General features: G+C 44.4%; 1 protein-coding gene across 5 annotated transcripts in view; it reads right to left on the reverse strand.

Annotated features, from left to right (window-relative positions):
- The window catches only part of STT3B (STT3 oligosaccharyltransferase complex catalytic subunit B), a 103,983-nt gene extending 103,108 nt beyond the window's left edge, over nucleotides 1–875 (reverse strand). For 4 of the 5 annotated variants that reach the window (XR_002824278.1, XR_002824277.1, XR_002824276.1 and 1 more), the window contains exon 1: nucleotides 74–739. Coding sequence is in view for 1 of the 5 variants with exons in the window: in XM_004377356.3 (XP_004377413.1) it covers nucleotides 74–387 (314 nt within the window). In the remaining 4 variants the exon portion in view is untranslated. Of the gene's footprint in view, nucleotides 1–73 lie in introns of all 5 variants that reach the window. The other variant, XM_004377356.3, reaches the window with a different exon arrangement.
- Nucleotides 876–16,945: the final 16,070 nt, after the last annotated feature.

Consider the following 16,945-nt stretch of genomic DNA (forward strand, 5'->3'; position numbering starts at 1 on the left):
GCGGGCAGGGGGCGCGCCCGGGGCCGGGGCCAGCGCGCCGGTCGCGGGAGGGGGAGGGGCGACGTGCACTCACCACGGGTCGAACTCGTGGATGATGCTTTCGAAGCGGATGACGGCGAAGAGGCGCGAGCTGAAGCCGGCGAGCCAGGCCAGGAAGAGGATGGTGAAGGAGAGCAGCGACTGCCAGCCGGCCGGCTGCGACAGCCCCCCGGACAAGCCCGCGGGGGCTGGCTTCGGCGGCGCCGCGCCGCTCGCCGCCTTGTGCGCGCACTGGGCCCCGGGCCCGTGGTGGCCGTGCCGACTGTTCCCCAGGGCCATCAGGCCGCTCCACGGGGACGAGTTGAGGGCCGACTTGTGCTTGCTCTCCGGGGCCGAGGGCTCCGCCATGTTGTGCCCCGGCGGCGGGTCTCGCTCCTTGCCGCCGCCGCCGCCTGGTGCGAGGGGTGCTGGGCGGGGACCCGGAGAACGAGGAGGAGGAGGAAGAAAGAGGAGGAGGAGGGAAGAGCTCGCGCGCTCCCGCCCTCAGCGCCGCGAGGCTGGGGGACGGGGGGTGGAGGCGGCGGCGGGGAGTCTCCGCCTCAGCAGCGGCCGGGACCGCCGCTCTCTCAACGCGGATGGCCCCTGCGCCCCACTAGCCATCCGTATCCCTAGTGCAGCTGCGGCGGCGGCGAAAGCCGACGGGACGAGGGCGCCACAGAAGGAGCAGGAGCAGACGGAGGCGGCCCCACGGCTGGGAGCAGCAATGACATTCCCCCTCACGCCCGTCGCCCGCCCTGCCGTGAGGAGCAGAGGGAGGAGCCCCCGGAGTCCGGGAGGAGTTCAGGCTACTGCTGGCTCCGCCCCCAGCCCAACAGGAACTGACCCCTCTGCCTGTCACAAAGCGACAGGTCCGTTAGGGGGCGGGCCCAGAACCGCGGCGCCCGCCAATAGGAGCGCGATCTGGGCGGGGCTTGGGCCAACCGTCCTCCCCCTCCCCCTCTCGGCCTCGCGCCCGTTCGCCCAGAGCGGCCGAGCTGCGCTGCTACGGCTTCATTGTCAGTTGAAAGACGCGGTTTCGCGCGCGTGTGCGGTCGGCAAGGAAGGACGCTAGGAGACTCCCCTCTTTTCATGGAGCTCAGCCCGGCTGAGGGGTCGACAGGTGGTCGAGGACAGCGGCGCGACCTCAGTCAAACTCGCGCTAAGGAGCGTGGGGAGCGCCGCGCCGGCCGGCCGGCCGAGCGCTCGCGGACTCTCCGCGGGCGTGACTTTTAACCCGCTTTGCAAGGAGCTCCCGCCACGTGACGGGGCGCGCAGGCGCGCTGCCCTACCCCCCCCCCTCCGGCTCGTGGGTTAGGCCGGCGGGGATCAGCCGCTCGCGGCGCCCAGCGCTCGGAGTAAGCTTGTGGTGGCGGCGACACGGTCGGCCCCGCGGGCTGAGTCCCGCATTCATCCTCCAGCTGTGCGACCACCAGAATCGGCTGAGGCGAGCGAAGACAAGTTTGCTTGCGCTGAAAACTCCCCCGCGGCCGGCACACGCGTCCCTAGCACTGGGTGGGCAAGGCGCAACCGTCTCCCGCCTTTTCGATTCTTGTGTTTCCCTAATTACGAAAGAAACGTGTGTGCACTGGAAATATAGGGAAATGCACATGTAAAGACCTGTATACTTTCCATCAAATGAGTGAAACTAACTTTCCCTAGGCTTTCACCGTGGAGCCCTGGTAGCGCAGTGACGAAGAGCTGGGCTGCTAACCAAAAGGTCGGCAGCTGGAATCCACCAGCTGCTCCTTGGAAACCCTATGGGGCAGTTCTACCCTGTCCTATAGGGTTGCTCTGAGTTGGAATCGGCAACGGGTCAACTTCCAGCTATCACCCAATTCTGACTTTGGTGTATGATGGAATAAAGATCCCTGTACAGGAGCTTTTGCAGATCTAGGTTCAGGTTGCAGGTTTAGGTTGTATTTCTAGGAGTCCCTGGGTGGCGAAAAAGGTTAAGCGCTACTAGCTACTTTTCTAAAGGTTTCCTTGAAAGACAGGCCTGACGGGTCTGTTTCCGAAAGGTCACAGCCTTGAAAACGCTACGGAGCAGTTAGATTCTGTACACATGGGGTCACCATGAGTCTGAGTGAACTTCGAGGCAACTAAAACAACGTTGTATTTCTATACCTTCCTCCCCTTACCCCATCCCTTCTCCTCTTAAAGAAAGTGCTAGCAGGTAGACGAAACTCAAGGCAAAATAAATTTGTACAAAAAAAGTTGGGTAATGGGGAGACGAGAATTGCTGTGATATAAACCCCATGGAAGGCGGGGAGCTTCCAGTATAGTCAAGACTCAATACTTTTACTAATTTTACATGTAAATTCACAGTTAGATGTCCATTTTATTAGGTGAATAACATCCGAACTTTATAAGAGTGTATTCGTGGAAAAGATGGTAAAGGCACTTAATAAGTCATTTACAAATTTCTCTTTAAATTAGAGGCTTTGTTGAAGTAGTAGGTTTTCAAAATGTTAGATAAATGGACAAGTGTACTCAGTTTGAAGATGCTTTTTGGGCTAGTGGATCCAGCTACTCTTTTAACCTGGTAAATGATTAACTTCTCTCTGGTTCCTTACCAAAAAAACCCAGTCTCATTAAGGAAAGGATGAAAAGGTTTCCGGAAATAGACATTCCCACCACGAATTTAATAGGCAGCATTTATTGAACATCTAAATTTTAATGAGAATTATGACAATATTAACTGATCCCTGTTGTGCAGACTAAGGTGACATGCTCTTTCTCAGAGCCCAAACAGTACATGCTAAAATACAGCATTTAGGGTATTTTTGCCCATGTTCCCTGAACCAAAGTTCTATCAGCCTAAAATAATAAAATGTATATTGCATCTTTAGTTAAACTTGATTGGCTATGTCTATTTTATTGTCCATGTGTAGCTCCTTCTGTTAAGTGCTACATGATTGTTTGCTTTCTCTGTGGTTGTTTCATGGCCGGAGGCCTGGTGTGGAAAGTGAAAAGCCTCTGATCTAGTCCTAAATTTCTGCTGACTAGCCACGTAATGGGAAGGCTGGGTGGCCCAAGCAGCTTGCGATTGGCTGTGAGCCTAAAGGTTGGCAGTTCAAACGCACCCAACGGCTCTGTGGAAGAAGGGCCTGGCAAACTGCTTCCATAAAGATTACACCCAAGAAAACCCTATGGAGTAGTTCTACTCTGTAACACATGGGGTCGCCATGAGTTGAAATAGACGGCAACAGGTTTTGGACAAGTCATCTGCATGGGTTGCCCTTTCTACCCTCAGTGTCAACTGTTAATATTAATTAAATGAGCTAGCCTTCTGTAAACACTTTCTAAACTTGTAAAGGAACATACACAAATGTAGGGTAGTGGTGAGGGTAAAAGCAGTAAGAAAAATCCCTGTTATTCTTCGTCTTCATTCATTCATTCATTCCCTCCCCTCTCGTTCATTCAAGTATTTATTGAGTTGCTCCTATATGCCAAGCACTCTGTGGGCCCAGGGGTGCAGCAGGAAACATGAGTGACATGCTTCTTGCCCTTTTGGGGTACACCAGCCAGCCTTGGGGAGATAGACATTGACTAGATCATCACATTGCTAAGAATCAAAATGCAGCATGACAAATGCTCTGGAGGAGAGGTGCATTGGGGATTTAATCTGCACAAGAAGGGTGGAAAAGACAGCCTTGATGAAGCATCACTAGGGCTGAGGGTTGGGAGTGAGAATGCATGAACCAGAGGAAGAGGGCAGGGAAGAAGAGTGGAAAGGGCTGGGGAGATGTACAAGGAACCCAGAAAAGGGCCATGTAGCAGAGATAGTAGGTTAGGAGTCAAAGGAATGGCCAGACAGTGTGGTTCATGTTAAGAGGTGCTTTTGTTTAACCTCAGGGCAATGGGACTTACCAGACCAGTAGAGACTAGATGAACCACTGAGACTATCACCCTGAGATACTCTTTAAACTTGGAACTCAAACCACTCCCAGAGGTCACTTTTCAGACAAACAACAGACTGGCCCATAAAATTAATAATCACTCATGAGTACTCTGCTCCTCAAAATAATTGTCTAGATGAAACAAATGGTTAACATTTACCCTAGACCAAAGATGAGAAGGTTAGGGGGGACAGGGAAGCTAGATTAATGGACACAGAACAACCAAAATGGAAATAACGAGAATGCTGATATATTTTGAAGAATGTAACTGATGTCACTGAACAGTATGTATAGAAATTGTTAAATGAGAACATAATTTCCTGTGTAAACTTACACAATAATATTAAAAAAAAAAAAAAAGTGATGGAAAGCCATAAAGGATTTGAAGCAGAGCACGGTGGTGTTTGAGAGAGAGAGTGAGAAAGAAGATCACATGTGTGTTTTGAAAAGATTGTGGAGACTGTGTCGTGGAGACCACACCGGGGAGAGGACCAGTGAGAGACCTCATCATTCTACCCATGCCAACATCTGAGATTTCAGAGACTACTTTTGTGAGGAGTACTGGGGAACCACTAAGGAATCCATAAAATTAAATTTCAACATTTTGAATTCTCTATTTCCAGCCCATTAACGTAGAAAAGTGGTTTCTAGGTTGTGCATGAAGCTTGAATGAGCTGCTTTGCCTCTCTGTACCATTGCTGATGGTGCTGGTTGCCCACAATGTCCTCCCAGAGTTCAAATCTCTGCAGAGTCAGATAGTTAAATGGTGCAATTTCATGAGGAGAGTGGTGGGAGATCAGGAAAAAAGAAGGAGGGCCCAGGTCTATTTGGGGGCTTCTGAGGGGAGTTATTTCAGCTGAAACTTGAGGGATGAGAAGTATGCTAGACATATGCCAGGAAGAGGGGTGTATTAAAAGCAAGGACAAGGAAGTCTTTCAAATTAGTACTCAAAGTTTAATAATGAGGGTGCCCTGAGAGACGCAGCTGAAAGGGAGAAGAACCAGATTATCAAGGTCTTGGCTGCTTGGTTGGAGCCCTGGAGGCGCAGTGGTTAAGAGCTTGGCTACTAATCAAAAGGTCGACAGTTCAAACCCCCAGCCACTCCTTGGAAACCCTATTGGGCAGTTCTACTCTATCTATAGGGTCACTATGAGCAGGGATCGACTCGATGGCAATAGAGTCAATTTGGTCTTGGTTTGTCCGCTTGGTTAAAGAGTTTAGATATTAACCTGTAAGCAACTAGGAGCCATTGAAGCATTTTGGACAATAACTTGATCAGACTTGATGGAAGAAAATATTTTGGCAGCAGTGTGAAGGATGTATTGGAAACGCTGAGCATAGAAGCAGGGAGACCAATAAGGAGGCATTTGCAGATGTTTAGGCAAGAGAATTGGGTTCCAGAACAGGGACAGTGGAGCCCAGAGAGGAGGGGACAGATAGGAGAGGTATGAAGAGGGTAGAATCTGCAGAAATTGATGGCGTGGGTGAAGATAAAGGAAGTGGGAGTTAGAATGACTCTGGAGTTTCTGACTTGGCACTTGGGTGGGAGGTAGAGTCACAGAAATGGCTGCTAACCAAAAGGTTGGCAGTTCGAACCCACCAGCCACTCCTTGAAAACCCTAGGGGGCAGTTCTTCTCTGTCCTATAGGGTCACTATGAATCAGAATCAAATCGATAGCAACGGGTTTGGTTTTTTGGTTTTGGACAAGTAGCAGGTCTGGAGGGAAGACAACCAGATTAACATTTGACCTGTCACATTTGAAGTCTCTTTAGGACACCCTTAAGAGCCACATCCAAGAAAGGTGGCTAACAGGCACTTGAATAAAAAGATCTGATGCACAGGAGGAAGATTTTGGAGGGGGGTGGGAGATAAAGGTTTGGGACTACATGGCCATGGATGAAATTTAGCTGGAATCAAATTTAGAGTGAAGAAGAGGAGAGTTCAGGACTGAACCCTAAGAAACTCCCAAATTAAGAAGTCAGAAGAAGTATCTTGAGATAGAACAACCAAAAAGACAGGAGAAGAACCAGCGGAAAGAGCGATGGCCCAGCAGGTAAGAAAGGGGGATACAGTGAGATTGGCAGCAGCAGCACAGGGTACAGAGAAGTGAAGTGTGACATGGACTGAGAAGTGCACCTTGAGGGTGGCAACTGGAAGTTCATGACTGACTTTGGCAAGATCGATTTTAGTGGAGTCATAGGAGGCAGAAACCAGATGGCAGCAGGTGAGAAGGGCACAGGAGCAAAGGACTTGGAGGCAAAGGAGTGTTGATCACTCTTTCTGGAGGTCTAGCTTTGAAAGGAAAGAGGACTAACTTAAACCAAGAGAAGAGTGAATTACTGAGCACAGGCTCAGGAGACATACTGCCTGAGATCAAATCTTGACTCAACTCTTCCTAGTCACGTCTTCAGTAAATTACTTTCACCTCTCTGGGCCTTGGTATCCTCATCTGTAAAGCGTGGATAAGGACACCACTCTCGTGGTTGTAATGAAGAGTAAATGAATTAATACAGGAAAAGAACTTAGTACAGTGCCTGGCACAAAGAAAGCATTCAATACCTGCTGGTTATCAGCTATTACAAGGACTATTGCAATATCTAGAACAGTGGCAGATGGATTGTGAGACTTACCTCCCTCGACATCCTTAAAATAATCCTCCGTGACCTGAGTCCATCTGAATGCGTCTCTGATTCCTTAAGGTGGAAAGCATCTGCCTAAAACCAAATACTACTTAGGAATGCTGCTTCACTGTAACGCCTGCTTGTTAAACTAGCGGACGCCTAACATGGGAAGAAGACCTTGGACAGTGAATGTGGTAGGCAGCTTCTAAAATGCCTCCCAAGGACCCTCGACTCTTAATATTTATACCCTATGTAATCCCCTCCACTTGTGTGTGGGCTGGATCTACTGACTCATTTCTAACAAACAGAAAAAAGTGATGGGATGTCACTTCCAAAATTGGGTTATAAAAAGTAGTCTTTCTCTCTTTTGCTCTTTCTCTCTCAGTCCCACATGGCAAAGAAGTGTTGTCTCTAGCCACAACCCAACAAAGACCTGAGGCCTGCCGACAGTCACATGAGTGAGCTGGGAAGCAGATCCTTCCCCACTTGAGCGGTGAGCTGGCTGCAGCCCTGGCTGACACCTCAATGGCAGCTTAGTGAGACAGCCTGAGCGAGAGGGCTTAGTGAGCTATACCCAGCTTCCTGACCCACAGAATCTGTGAGATAAGAAATGCTTGTTGTTTTAAGCCTCTGAGTTTTGGAGTAATTTGTTTCACAGCTATGGATAACTAATACAGAGAGAATAAAGAATGACAAGGTTCTCAACCTTTCTGCTATAATTTTCCTAAGAAGGTATCTAAATAGGCTGCAGGCGAGAAAAGAAACAAGCCCACCACTATTACCACTGCATTACCCAAAGAATGTTCCAAGGAGGGCTTATCCGTAAGACTAAAAAAAAAAAACAAGTTTTCGTGGTCAAATAAATCTGCATGCTTTATGTCCGTTTTGGAGATTTATAATGAATGTTATCATATTAATTGCTCTAAAAAGCCCTGTGGTAACTTACTGAACTCAGCATTTCCCACACCTATTTGGGGCCCTGATGGCTCAGTGGTTAAGCGTTTGGCTGCTAAAACCAAAAGGTCTGCAATTCAAATCCACCAGCTGCTCCTTGGCAACCCTATGGGGCAGTTCTACTCTGTCCCATAAGGGTTGTTATAAGTTGGAATCGACTCGATGGCAGTGGGTTTTTTTTTGGGTTTTGACCTCAGGATGTCTTTTTGTCATAACTCTTAATAATGGATTGTGAAATACCTAGCCCTCAGAACATATTTTTGGAAACACTTTATGAGTTCAATGTTGGCATTTCAACTTCAGCTCTCAGAACTGGAAGTGCCTTTCCTATGTAGGAGCCCTGGACTGGTAGTTGAGAGTTGGGTTCTGGATCAGGTACTGCTAGCAACTCAAATGACTTTGGACATATCAGTGAAGCATCCTGAATCTATCTGTGAAGTAAATGGAGCTGCATTATCTTAAAGTCCACAGTTCTGCAATCATACGGGGTCATTCAGTGGAATCTCAGAAGAAGAACCTAAAGTACAGTACAGGGACCACGCCTGTCCTGTCACTGCTCCAGTCCCAGCCCCTAGTGGGTGGCCTGGCACAAAGCTGTGAATATTTGCTGAATGAATCAATGAGTTGGGGCGCACTAGAGTAAAGGTAGTCCTCAACTTACAATGTATTCGAGTTACGAACAACTGCACTTACAACCGCCTGTTTTTTTGGTTTTATTTGTATGTGTACATTTTGGAGCCCTGGTGGTGCAGTGGTTAAGAGATCGGTTGCTAACCAGAAGGTTTTCAGTTCAAATCCACCAGCCACTCCTTGGAAACCCTATGGGGCAGTTCTACTCTGTCCTATATGGTCACTGTGAGTCAAAATCTACCGGATGGCAATGGGTTTCGTTAATGGGTGTGAGTGTACGTTGTATCATTAGCAATAGGTACTACATACATCGTTGCAGCGTGTAATTTGCTGATGTTATCATTCCCAGATGGTCACTCCCAGCTGATTATATGTAATGTTTCCAACCCCTAAAGACAAAGATCAGATTTATAAAGATACTGATAATAAATGACAATAATAATGAAAACTAAAAAAAAAAAAAAAAAGGGTAATTTGCCTTACTTCAGAACCGACTTATGACAGAGTCATCTGAACGGAACCCCATATTAAGTTAGGGATTACCAGTATTGCATGTGTATTTTATTTGCTACAAACAGTGTTAATAAAAAATGAAATAAAAAACCCATTGCCGTCAAGTTGATTCCAACTCATAGCAACCCTATAGGACAGAGGAGAACTGTCCCATAAGGTTTCCAAGGAGCAGCTGGTGGATTTGAACCGCTGACCTGTTTTTGGTTAGGAGTAGAGCTCTTAACCACTGCACCACCACAGCTCCAATGTTAATAAACTGACTTGGTAAAATCACTCCTTTTTCCCAGATTGATGTATTCCTAAATTCCCATGGGAGGAAGTTTCTATAAATTCAATTGAGAATTTTGGATGAGAAAGAGATTAAGACAATGACTCAACATTGCAAAGTTAGGCAATGTCTAAGTGGTAGAGAGGGATATGAAAATGAATAACACATGAGACTTACCTTCCAGTTTATGTTCCAAGAGAACAGGGGTCTGCAGATTTTACAGCAACAGTAAATATTTTTGGCTTTGTGTGCCATACAGTCTCTGGTGACTACTCAACTCTACCTCTGTATCATGAAAGCAGCCGTAGACATAAGAGAATGCATGGCTGTGCTGCAAAAAATATGGCCATGCCCGCAGGCCATGGTTTGCTGACCCTTGTGGTAGAAGAATAATGATCTCTTAGATCTGATCTAGCCTAAAAATCTAGAATGAGGCAGAGGTTGTTCTTTACCATGATCACTGGGATGGCAGCTTGTGTTTGGGTGGTTGATCAAGGACACCTTCATGAAGTGAGCTGACATCAAACTTAGTCTTAAGGAATAGGTAAGATTTTGACAACTGAGATTTGGAGAGTGGAGAGGGTGTATTAGAAACAGAGGAAAAGGAAAAACAAAGCCACATAGGGTATATGTGGGAATCAGCTGGTAATCTGGAGCTGAGATGTATCATCACATTTTATCTTTATTTGCTACTATTCAAACAATGGAGCCCTGGTGGTGCAGTGCTTAAGAGCTCGACTGCCAGCCAAAAGATTGGCATTTCGAATCTACCAGCTGCTCCTTGGGAAAAACCTTACGGGGGCAGTTCTACTCTATCCTATAGGGTCGCTATGAGTCGGAATCAACTCGACGGCAACGGGTTTGGGTTTTGTTTGTTTGTTTGTTTATTCGAACAATGACACACTCCTGTCTTCAGATTTCAGGTTATATAAAACAGATTAATTTTCTATTTTGTAATTCCGAAAGTTCACATTTCTGTGTCTACTATCTCATGGTTTCCAGAGAAGGAAGATGCATCAGTTAGGCATGCGTTTGGCTGTAAGTAACAAAGTTCACAGGACAGTGGCTTAAACAAGTAGGGGCTGATTTTCTCCCCTAACATGAAGTCCAGAGATAGGTTGCTGGTGTTGTTTCAGTTGCCCAACCATGCCTTCAGGGTTTTCTGCCTTTCCATTTTGCTGCATTGTCTGTTGTCATCTCTGTCATCCTCACCCTCTTCTTTGGTCTCCTCTGCATTGCATCAGAAAAGTTTGGAATTCTTTTCCCAGATCCTCTTCCCTTTATGGTCCCAGGTTAGAGTTTCCCAATGACAGGAGCTCAGTCAAGATTTGGAAGATAGAAAAGAAAGAGAGGTGGTTTTAGACAGAAGGGGAAGAGTGAGCAAATAGAAGATTCACAGCATCTTTTTTGGCTGGCGTAAGAACTGCCCATTTCTCTGCTATAGATTAAACAGTTGGTGGGAGATTTCAGAGATTATTGAAAATTGTAGCAGTTTCCTAGAGAGCTTTTGAGAACTACCTGTTTTTGGTCCTCCAGGCTGAAGTTTTCAAAATCTGCTTCCCTGACCCTGACTCCCAGGTAGCAACTTCCCCAATATTTGTTCCTTCTGCTCTTTTGACATTTGTGTAAGTAATCATTCCTGTATTAAACCCTTTATTCCCAGAATACTTAAAATAACTCTATTTTCCTAATGCACCCAGCAATACACCTTCAAGTACCTTACTGTGTTGTTTTTCGTTCTCTTGCTTGTTGCCTCACTATTATAAGACGACTGCTGGAGCTCCAGACATCACTTCAGCATTTGAGACAGGTCAGGAGGTGCCAATCACATCTTTTTTTCTTTTTTTAAAGGAAAATGAAAGTTCTCCCGGAAGTTCCCTTACCCGACTTGCTCTTAGGTCTCATTGGCAGGAAACCACCACCACCTCCTCTGATCACATTATGAATTTCTACTTTTCCAGAGCTACAGCTTTCACTTCTTCAGGCATGTTTAGCCTTCCTGACAGCTCACATAAAACTCCTGAAATTGAGTTTCAGTGGCTTTGACTGGCCTGACTTAGGTCATGTGCCAATTCCAGACCAAGTGGCATGGCCAAGAGTTAACCAAGAGTCATCCCCCCAGAGCTTGAGTTGGGTAAATCCCACATAAAACCTGCTTGTGGGAAATCTGAGGTACTGTTGCTAAAAGGAGAAATCAGGACTAGATCCTGGGGAACAAAAGGTAAGTCCCTAGTACACCTAGGATGGAGAATTTTTGCTAAGATGAAAGCAATCTGAGTATAGTTATTTATGCTATAGTGTGCATATCAGATGGAATAACACCAAAGAATTTAACATTGGGGGAATATGTAAAAGAAGTATTTTAAGATGGTGGTAGTGGTGTTGGTGGGGACGCCTTTCCTTATTCACCTGTGGCTTAGTTTAGACCTGATATCAATCCAGAGCAGAGATTGAAAAAGGTTTGCTGTAAAAGATCCGATAGTAAATAGTTTACGCCATCTGGTGTCAATTACTCAGCTCTTCCATAGTAGCGTGGAAGAAGCCATAGACAACGTGTAAATAAATGGAGTGGCTATGTGCCAATAAAACTTTTTGTACACAAACAGATGGCAGTTCTGATTTGGCCCACAACGTAGTTTGCCAGCTCTTCACCTAGAACTTCTTTATCTCTAAAGTGAGGTAACCTTGAGAGATGAGATTTTTGTGCCTGTGTTTGATAACTGATTTTACTATTTTTACTTTTTACTTAATTGCATCATTAGATCATACATTCATGGTGAAGACTCTGCCTCTCACTCTGTCTCCTGACTGCCAAATTCCTTCCTTCTCCTTCTCCCTGTGTTGTTGTTGTTGGGTGCCATTAAGTCGGTTCCAACTCACAGTGACCCTATGTACAACAGAACGAAAACACTGCCCGGTCCCACACCATCCTCACAATTATTGCTATGTTTGAGTCCATTGTTGCAGCCACTGTGTCAGTCCATCTTGTTGAGGGTCTTCCTCTTTTTCGCTGACCCTCTACCAAGCATGATATCTTCCTCCAGGCACTGGTCCCTCCTGATAACATGTCCAAAGTACATGAGATGAAGTCTCACCATCCTTGCTTCTAAAGAGTATTCTGGCTGTACTTCTTCCAAGATAGACTTGTTCATTCTTCTGGCAGTCCATGGTATATTCTCTCCACCTTCAGTATTTTCTTTTCTGAACGGTTATCTCTGAGATCTTTGTACATCAGCTCCTAGAGAACTTTTTTATCCCTTTTTATGGCTGCATAATATCCCAGGGGAGTGATGTACCATAATTATTGTAATCAATAACCTATTGGTGAACATTTGGGCTTTTCTCAATATTGTGCTATTAGAAACAAGGTTACAATGAATAGACATAAAGAAGTAATTCTGTCCAAGTACAAGTGTGTTGGTTGGAGAAATCACCATAAGTGAAATTTGGTATGGATATGTCCTTTTGTAATTTCATATAGGGTTGTACCAATTTACATTCCCCCAGTGTGTGAGTGGAAAGCCTGGTGGTGTAGTGGTTAAGAGGTATGGCTGCTAACCAAAACGCTGGCAGTTTGCATCCACCAGTCACTCCTTGGAAACTGTATGGGGCAATTCTACTCTGTCCTACAGGGTCGCTGTGAGTCCGAATTGACTCGACGACAACAGGTTAATGTCTGAGCGTATGAGCGGCCCATTTTCCCAGGGCTCACCAACAGAGTGTGTTAACGAACTGTTGACTTTTTGTCAACAAGTGAGGTGCAGACTGGTAGCTTTCATTTGCATTTCCCTTATACGTGAGGCTGAGGGTACTTGATTCTATATTTAACATTTAAGGCAGTCTTATCACATCCTCAATGAGACAGAATTGCCATGACTGATTGTGTATCCTTAAGCATAATTATTGGAGTAGTATGCTCCTCTTACTGAAATCATTAACCTGTATAGTTTTATTTGCTAGTTGCTCAGAAAACGAGGTCATCTATATTAAATTGATGCAAATCTGTTCTTAAAAAAAAGAACACAACTCTCCTACTGTTCAATTTAGCGTATATATTCCCTAGATTATCTATTCTAGATCATGTACTTTATGAAAGTACCTTTGAAGTAATGAAGGAATTTTTTATGGTGCATTAAGAAATTCAGGTAGAAATTTTTTAAAGGCAAAGTATCTGTTAGCAAACAACTCCCATGATAGAAAGGTGGTTGTTTGGTTTTGTTTCAATGACCTTCGCCGTTGTGAAATTTTGTACCTTCTTAATTTGTAGCTAAACTGTCCACTTCTTTCTGAGAGCCTTATAGGAGCAGACATATAAATAGGCCACTTTAGCAATAATATTTTCTTTCAGTGCTTTTCAATTACAATTACTGTATTCTTATGCAAATAACGCATACCTTATACGTTTTTTCACCAAGCACACCCTCGTGTTATTTTCATAAGTGAGCTATGCCAATTTTGTTTTACATGTTGCTGACTTCAATTTCTAATTCCGATCGCATGGAAACTTCATTTAAGGTAGGTATTATCAACTTAAATCAATAGAAACAAACGCACAGTTTCCATTGTTCATTTTCCGTTTACCGGGGAATTATCAAACTTGATCCATGACTTTTTGACCATGGCTTATACCTTTATTATACAATTATGATCAAAAGTAACATTTTGGAGTATTCTTATACACAAAAGCAGGAGAGTAAAGAAAATTAACAGAAAAAAAATAAACAGAATGATACAATTTACCTTTAATATTGAAGGATAGGCGAATGGGGGCCAAAATTCACTTCTGGAAATATCACGAGACGTGCATGGTATATGCATGGACATGCTATGCCAGAACTGTTTTGCTTAATTTAGTCATTTTTGCGCAGTTATATGTGTGGATGCCTTATTTATGTGGGTGCATTATTTGCGAAAAATATGGTACAGTGATTCGGATGCAGTGATGTCACCTCTTCCAAAACATTTTTTTTTAAAAAGTAAATGAATCCAAGCAATCACAGAACAAAAAGTGTGGTATATTTACAAGAGAACTTATTAAATTATGTTCTTATGTGGTGGACATAGAGACATAAATAAGTCAGAATGAAGTTCTGAGCAGAAGTGTATAATATGCAAAGGTGCTATTATTTCATCCTACATGTGTCAGGAAAACAGGAAACTTGAAATAGGGACTCTCTCTGGCTTAGCAAAAGAATAGATATTCAGATAAGAGAATAGTACTGAGCCTCAGAATTTGTGTAGATACAAAAGCTCTCCATTTCTTTTTATTGTTAACTCTTGATATCACCAATGTTTAATCTTGATTTTGGGTACAGTAAATAGCATACTGAAGAAATGCACCCCACTTAATAAAGCACAAACTTTATGGAGGAATTAGAGGGGATTTTGTTGATTATTAAATTAGTGACACATTGAAGAATGGAGAACACATTAGCAGAAGTTATAAAATAGAAAACCACATTATAATTTCGATAATAAAAACAAAATTAAAAGGAGCTGAAGGGATATATTAATTATAAAATTCTAAATACCTAAATCGTTACAAATGCTTTATGTTTGGGGTGTTAATTCTACTTCTGATAGTGTAGATTTCTTAGGCTTTTTCAGTTTTCAAAGAACAGAGCTATATTTGGGTTGCTGGGTAATGGAGTTTATTGAAAGGATGCACAGAGGTGTAAGACAGGAAGATATCTCTGCAGCTGCACAGCTAGACCTTGTAGAAAACAGGAAGTTATTTCAGGACACACAGCAGGTCTGGTGGCTCAGTGAAATCCTACTAGGCCAACAGCATGACTTGTCACCTTCCCTGTCCTCAGCAGCTCCAATGCCCTGCCATATGCTGACTCCACTATTCCGTCTTGGTTCCCAGTGTGACTACATCGCCTGCCTTTACCCTCTAACTCACTGCTCTCATCCTCCTGGGCTCTTTCCTTGTGGCTCCTGATGCTTTATGACTTCTGCTTACTGCCCCCTCTAGAACATCTCTCTGTGTCTCATGAACTCTTTATGCATCTATCTTAGATCAGTTTCCCAGAAGTAGATCCTGAGATGAGGTTTTGTGTGGTTTCTTTCTTTTCTTATTGTTGTACTTTAAGTGAGAGTTTACAATTCAAGTTAGTCTCTCATACAAAAATTTATACATACTTTATTATGTACCCTAATTGCTCTCCCCATACTGTGACAGCATACTCCTCCTTTCCACCCAAGGTTTCCAGTGTCCATTCAACCAGCTCCTGACCCTCTCTGCCTTCCTATCTCACCTCCAGACAGAAGCTGCCCATTTAGTCTCTTGTATCTACTTGAGCTAAGAAGCACACTCTTCACGAGTATCATTTTATGTCCAGTCCAAACTTTGAGGTTTTGTGTGATTTCTTAAGGTGAGTTGTTAAGGAGATACACACAGGAGAAATCAGTAAGGCAGTGGCCGAAGCAGGTCAAGGAAGGTGAAGACACAGAGCAAGGATGCAATCTCAGGTAGAGTCCATGGAGGGTCCTGTAACTGGATTCTGTAGGGGGTGGTGGTTGGGAGGCCGTGCTGGAGCTCAGGACTGTAAGTTTATGCCTCAGAATTGTCCTAGCTGGAAGCAAGGGGCTGGACATTTCTGTTCTCACACCTGTCAGTCACTGCTTAAGGGTTGTGGGGATGTAAGAGCTTCTAGGCACTTCTGGCTCTCTGGTCAATGGAAGAAAAAGCTCGGGGAGGGGGAGGCACACACAAATAGTAAAGAGGGATCTGAGGAGATCTGAGTGGAGCACTGCTTGGCATCCTTCTCAGTATGGCTTAAGTTCTAGCTTCCTCGGAGCAAAGATTGGATTGGGTCAAGACGTTACCCTCCAGTATAGGATGCTCCTATTGGGCTGTTGTACTGGACAGCTGTAGACTTTTGGACCAGGCATCTTTCTCTGGCCTAGTAAGTTGTGGCTAGGGTGGTAGAGTCATGTGTTATGGTGCATGGTCCTTGTCTTAGTCATCTAGTACTGCTGTAACAGAAGTACCACAAGTGGATGGCTTTAACAAAGAGAAACTTAATCTCTCACAGTCTAGTAGGTTACAAGTCCAAATTCAGGATGCCGGCTCTAGGGGAAGGCTTTCTCTGTCTCTCTGCTCTGGAGGAAGGTCCTTGTAATGCATCAGTCTTTCCTTGGTGTGGGAGCATCTCAGTGCAGGAACCTTGGGTCCAAAGGACACGTTCTGCTCCCAATACTTCTTTCTTGGGGGTATGAGGTTCCCATGTGTCTCTGCTTGCTTCTGTTTTTTATATTTCATAAGAGATTGGCTTAAGACACTATCCAATCTTGTATACCTCATCAGTATAACTGCCGCTAATCCATCTTTTTACATCATAGTGATCGAATTTATAACACATAAAGAAATCACATCAGATTACAAAATGGTACACAATCATACAATACTGGGAATCATGACCTAGTCAAGTTGACAGATGTTTTTGGGGGACACAATTCAGTCCATGATATTCCTGGTCACCTATGTGTAATAAGCCTCCAGAACGTGATTATGGCCCTGGCAGGAATGCTGGAGCTTCTTAGAAGAGGGTGGAGTAACTGGCCTGCCCCTAGCAGACTTAATTTCATTTTAGTTTCTTTCTTTGTACCTAGATGCATACTTATTACTGTAATTTTTTTTGTTTTTTTGGTCAAGTGTGTCTTGAAAGTGGAGTCCTTGGGTGGCACAAATGGTTAAGTGCTCAGCTGCTAAACTAAAGGCTGACTGAGGCTACTCATAGATGCCTCAGAAGAAAGACTAAAGATCTACTTCTGAAAAATCAGCCATTCAGAACCCTACGGAGTACAGTTCTATTCTGACACGCAGGTGTTGCCATGAGTTGGAATTAATGCAATGGCAACTGGTATTGATCTTTATCTCAGATTTGACTTTTTGGGCAAATAAGTGTTCTAAATAGTAATTACTGTTTATGTACAGTAAAGGGAATATGTGCTTGATTTTTTTCTCATTTAGTTTCATTCTTCCGATAGTATTTCTCATAATTAGACCCTGGATATCCAAGGTGCTTCTTAAAAA

The sequence above is a fragment of the Trichechus manatus genome, unplaced genomic scaffold (genome assembly GCF_000243295.1).
Source record: "Trichechus manatus latirostris isolate Lorelei unplaced genomic scaffold, TriManLat1.0 scaffold00049, whole genome shotgun sequence".
Taxonomy (NCBI): Eukaryota; Metazoa; Chordata; class Mammalia; order Sirenia; family Trichechidae; genus Trichechus; species Trichechus manatus.